Source organism: Sinocyclocheilus anshuiensis, unplaced genomic scaffold, assembly GCF_001515605.1.
Source record: "Sinocyclocheilus anshuiensis isolate Anshui unplaced genomic scaffold, SAMN03320099.WGS_v1.1 scaffold8598, whole genome shotgun sequence".
NCBI lineage: Eukaryota > Metazoa > Chordata > Actinopteri > Cypriniformes > Cyprinidae > Sinocyclocheilus > Sinocyclocheilus anshuiensis.
The window spans coordinates 1-5,953 of NW_015556341.1; the positions used below are offsets into that span (position 1 = coordinate 1).

General features: G+C 35.9%; 1 protein-coding gene across 1 annotated transcript; it reads left to right on the plus strand.

Moving 5' to 3' along the window:
• Positions 1 to 96: 96 nt before the first annotated feature.
• On the plus strand, positions 97 to 4,126 carry LOC107676310 (antigen WC1.1-like; the record flags this gene model as incomplete). The annotated part of the gene is made up of 6 exons (XM_016470840.1): positions 97 to 174; positions 387 to 701; positions 1,222 to 1,395; positions 1,494 to 1,586; positions 3,454 to 3,513; positions 3,638 to 4,126. Coding segments are annotated over 6 exons (770 nt in total), but the record flags the coding sequence as incomplete, so codon positions are not given.
• Between the last annotated feature and the right edge of the window lie 1,827 nt (positions 4,127 to 5,953).

Sequence of the window (5,953 nt, forward strand, 5' to 3'; positions counted from 1 at the left end):
AGGCTTAAATTATATGTTTTCACACTGATATGTTTCACTGAAAGATGTTATGTCCTTGTACCCTAATGTTCAGTTCTCTTCATGTTTTAATCTCAGAGGAGGAGAATCAGGAGTCTCCTCGGAGTCGTCTGACATGTTTTATTTCACCATCTCCTCACCAGAAACAGTGTTCAGGTAATTTAATTTTAATTTTATTAATATAATTATTGTACTAATATTTAATTTTAGTTAACGTAAGCTTGATTTTTCCAAATATATCATTGAAATATGTACATTGAAACAAGAACAAGATGTCTAATCATACATTTAAAGCCATCTTGGTTCAGTGTGTGTTTTGTTGTAAATGTTGTGTTGAAGCTGGTCAGTGGTTGATGTGTGTGTTTCAGATCATGTTCCTCTCAGACTGAGTGGAGGGGAGGGCTGGTGCTCTGGGAGGCTGGAGGTGTATCATAACGCTGTGTGGGGCTCAGTCTGTGATGATCAGTGGGACATCAGCGATGCTCAGGTGGTCTGCAGGCAGCTGGGTTGTGGAGCAGCACTGAGGGCTGATGGGAATTCAGTCTTTGGTGCTGGTGAAGGTGTTGTGTGGCTGAACAGAGTCGAGTGCAGAGGGAATGAGATTCACCTGTGGGACTGTCCTCTCTCCCTGAAAAACCACACTGACTGCTCCCACAAAGAGCACGCTGGACTCACCTGTGCAGGTCACAGCAAAATACGAACAAATAATATTAATTTTAGATCATTTTAAGACAATCATGATTTTGAATGTGTTTGTGTATTTGACAGATGGGGCTCAGTCTCTGATGATCAGTGGGACATCAGTGATGCTCGGGTGGTCTGCAGGCAGCTGGGTTGTGGAGCAGCACTGAGGGCTGATGGGAATTCAACAATTAGTGCTGGTGAAGGTGTTGTGTGGATGAACAAAGTCGAATGCAGAGGGAATGAGATTCACCTGTGGGACTGTCCTCTCTCCCTGAATAACCACACTGACTGCTCCCACAAAGAGCACGCTGGACTCAGCTGTGCAGGTCACAGCAAAATACGAACAAATAATATTGCTCCCGCAAAGAGCACGCTGGACTCACCTGTGCAGGTCACAGCTAACACTGAGGAACATTATCTATTTGAGCATTTAGAGCTGATAGTATTTTGTATTTTATTTTTTATTTTTTTTAATGTATTATTTTTAATGTTTGTGTCTGCCTGTTTTTATAACGACAGATTTGCCAGTGTTCAGTACTTCTGGTGCATCGAGATCAGTCTCTCCTCCACAAACTCCTCCAGCAGGGTCTCTCTCTGTCCCCCCAGTGCTTGTGATTGTTCTGGGAGTTGTGCTCTTACTGCTCTTAGTGCCACTGCTTATACTGATTCAGCGAAAGAGAGTGATGAGGAGAGGTAGGTGAGATCCAGAGACTGTCATATTGTGTCTTATTCAGTGTGTGATCAGTCATGTGTTGTGAACTGACAGCAGGTTTGTCTGTTTGCACTCACAGCTCTCCCTGACTGGTACACAGAACTACACAGGACACACACTGAGGCCATTTATCACGAGATTCATCACAGACAACATTACTTCACTCAGCAGGGTGAGGCATCATGGAAGAATGCTAAAAGCTTTAACTATTTTACCATTTATGTGTTTAAAAATTATGAAAACCTTGGCGAGAAAAGGCTATCAAAGTAAACAAAATTTTGGGACTCCAGCAGGGACGCGGGAAGTAGGGGTGCTGAGGGGGCTGCAGCAGCCCCTGTTTTCACATGGTTGCAAATGCAATGCCAAGTTTATTCATTTAAATTTATTCAGTTTTAGCATTTAATAATTTATTTGTAATGATCTCTGAAATGTAAATTGTAAGTGGGCTATAATAAACCCATGTTTATCATTATAAACATGATTAATTTTACTTGTGATGTTTTCTATATGGGATGATTAGCCTAATCCTCATGAACACATGACGCTAAAGTCTCTGAACTGAGAATGTCAGATGGGTGCAACTGTTTATCTTTCTGTGTTTGTGTAATCAGATGAATTTGTAGATGAGAGTTTGTGAGACTCCAAACCACAAAGCTGCATGTTTGTGTGTGTGCCAGTGAAAGTTTCTTCCTGTGTGAAATTTTCGAGTGATAAGCAGTTTCATATTAGGTGCATTTGAGTTGGAAGAGATAAAGAACTAACTTAGTTCCCCAAACACAATTTATTTTTAAATAAGTTAAAATATGATATGAACGATTGCATCAGCTCTTTGAGTCAATGCAGTTTATTGAAAACTTCTGACTGTTCAACAGTTGCTATAAAAAAGGCCAGCCACATAAAATGAGTTTAAACTGCACTGACAAATGCCAACCAACGTAACAGGCACACTTGTCAGGTTTTGTTGGATCATTGAGTCTCCCTGTCAGTGTCTGTTGCCATTAGTCTTCATTGTTTCCATGGACTGAATATGTTCATTCTGCATTTTTCAAGTTGTGGAAAGTCTAAGCTGAATCGTGATTTTACAAAAAAACGTAATCTGATGATCGTCATCATCTGTTGTTGCAGTGTGAATTATCTCTGAAATGCAGTGAGCTGAATAAACGGGTTGATCACACAGAATGAATGTTAGCTTTTAAAAAAGCAAGACGCAGTGCAGTAAAATAAAAAAAAGAGCTCATGGTCTAAAAAAAGTGAAACTTTTAAGGCAAAAAGCCCACCTACAAGATCAAAACCAGATTTTGGCCATGCCTTCGAAGTGAGTGAAGGTCAAACTGAGAATTCTTAAATGGGACGGTCTAGCCTATGCACTTATCGCACAGCAACTATGACAGCTGCCATTGACGAGCGACAGTAACGTTCGTACTGTATAGGGGTTATGCGCAACAGATTCCGTATTCTGTTAACCGGGTCTCGCCGCTTCTGGTTCAAGCGTTTTGCATATGCTTCGTTAAATATGAAGCAGTTTTACTCAAGGTGCCTTCAAAGTAGATACCAAAGATTATCATAACCAATTTCCAACACAGATGCGGAATGATATCTAAAAGTTTTTTTCACTTTTCACTAACATTTATATAAAAACAATTAATAAAACGTCAACAATAAAAACAGCTAGCTAGTTTAACCGATTATCTTAAAAGCCCATAGATATCGCTATTATTTAGTACGGCTGTTAGTACGTTCTCCGACAAGCGGAAGCAATGAGACCTGTTTTCCGGGTTTGGTCAGGTGACGAACGTTCGACATATACCTTATTGAAAATGAAAACAAAACAAAACATGGTTTACAGTCTGTCTAAATAGATTCACTCTGGTTTTTTACATATTACATAATAAATAGTTGTTATATATTTCTATTGTTACGTTACAATTAATGAATCATCATGGCTTTATCAGGTTTTATCCAACAGTCTCGAGATGTCTATGACATGACAAGCTATATTACAAATAGCAATGTGAGGTTTTGTTTTGCATGTGTATCAGAGGGAGATCAGGAGGAGTATGATGATGTGAAGAACAGCAATAAAGATGGGAAAAACCTAGGTAGGTTATTGTCACCTTATACTTTATAACTATATCCTTATAATGTTTACATTTCTAATTTAAACTAAATCTAGATGAAATTCTAACAATGAAAATGTGAATTTGCTTTTGTTTTTAAAAACAGACTATGATGATGTCGGGGAGGAGTCAAATAAAGAGGGAGGGGCCATGTGACTCGGTGACCACACCCACTATCTCTGTTCATGAAATCATATTAGTTACTGGAGCTACTGGGACTTTCTCATATTGCTACTAATGCATCAGTGCCTTTGTATGTTATTTCATTTTTTTTAAATACAAATGTTCATGCTTTGCAAAATTAGGTAACAACAAATTTTAGTATTTGTGCATTTCAGTATTTAGCTTATTATTTTTATTCTGATATAAATGCTTTTTACCTATTAAACAAAATAAGCAAATTATATAATTCATTCAGTCTATTTACCACATTTTTTAAAGAGCAGTTAGTGGAAATCAAAAATAGATTGCAAAGATTTATTGCACACTTCATGTAAAATGTGATAATAATAAAAAAAAAATTCACACATTTATACACCTGTCCCAACTGCAGAGTTTACTGTGTGATGGTGCACTTCAACTTTAAAATGCTTTAAATGACTTCAAAGCGTCTCTAGTCTCATTTTGTGGCTGATTATTTGCATTGAGCTTCAATTTTTTGCAGAAATAGCTCCATCTGCAGGTTAAGGTTGGGCTGATCCTTCTTGTTTTTTTTTCTCCACCTGCTGAGCTGAGGGTTTTCCTTACAATGACATTACATGGAGGATATATTAAGAAATACGAAATTATATCACACACACACAAAGGGCCGGCCCTAGCATTTTGCGGGCCCTAAGCAGATTTTCAAAAGAGGTGCCCTCTATAACCCCCCCACACCCCCCATCGTATACTAGGGCTGCAACAAACGATTATTTTGATAATCGATTAATCTAACAATTATTGGAACGATTAATTGACTAATCGTTGATTATTTCACTGCTTAATCAGTAGACTTTGATTGATTATTCAGATTTTGCAATTAGTTAAAATATTGAGTTATACATATTCTAACAAATTAATAAAGGTAATCAGCTTTTGAAAATCATATTACTGTATGTAATTACAATTATTATACAATTAATTTATACAAATAAATATATTTGGCACACAAAATGAGATGACAGATAAACTCTCTCATTCACCATTTCATTAGCTAAAAAAGTAACTGAATGACATCCTGACATCTGCTTTTATAAGTCATATGAATAAGAAACAAAATAAAGGTAAGAGATAAGAAGTTTTATTTTTGGATAAACTATTTTGTTCACAACATAATCTCTCTTAAAATACATTACAGGTTTGAGGTTTATGATAATCAAAACAGTCCTGAGCTAGATCAAGCTTTGATCTCTGCAAACCAAGATATCACTTTAGTCTTGCGCTACAGCGCCACACTTGTCAAACCGCATTATTGCAGGCTCTTACATTAGGTCACATGAAATCAAACGACTACTCGACAACAAAAATATTGACAATTTTTTATTGCCTACGTTGTCGATAATGTCGACTAATCGTTTCAGCCCTATCGTATACATCTTACATTGACACTTTATTGTAAAGCAATGTTATTTTAGTATCATTCGTGTGCTATTAGTTTTTGTTAATATATTTAATTATTTTTGTATTTATATTTTCTGCTGTCATTTTCATTTTAAAGTTTGTCATTTTATTGTTTGTTTTTGTTGTTTTTATTAGTTTTGTTGATTTTCTGTATAGTTATTACATTTTATTTCAGTTTTAGTGTTCGTTATTTTAGAACATCAAGATAAACTAAATGAAAATGGGAAACCCTGTTGTAAAAAATTACCAAACTGTCTTAATCAGTATCTACTCAGTATTTATCTTTCAATACATAAATATGAAGATATATTTACTTATTAAGCACTTTTAACAATTATTTAAAACTTTTAAAAATGTAAAAGCTTAAGCTTTCAAAAAAAAATTATGAACATTTTGTGAGATTAATGCTTTAAGAACACTGAAAAAAATGTTTCATTCATCCAATTAAAAAAATGTAGGGTAATGATTCACATCTTTATTTTTTAACTTGAGCTCAAGCAATCATTGTTGATAAATCCCACATGCGGTTTTTGTAAATGCCTTCTCTGCAGAGCGCATTGTTTGCCAAGTCTTCAAATAACGCGAGATAAGCCATCGCACAGTCTGAGACAAACATTTGTCACAGCTGTCTTTTATAGGGTTTGATACCAGTTACACAACTTGTCTGTTTAAAACCACACAAATTATCAGTTGAATGTTTTATCATTAAAGGGGTCATATGATGCTGCTAAAAAGAACATTATTTACATAATTATGGATTATAATGACTTATACTGTCTTTTATGCATCGCGCCGCGTAAACATAAAACCATGTCTGCATTTG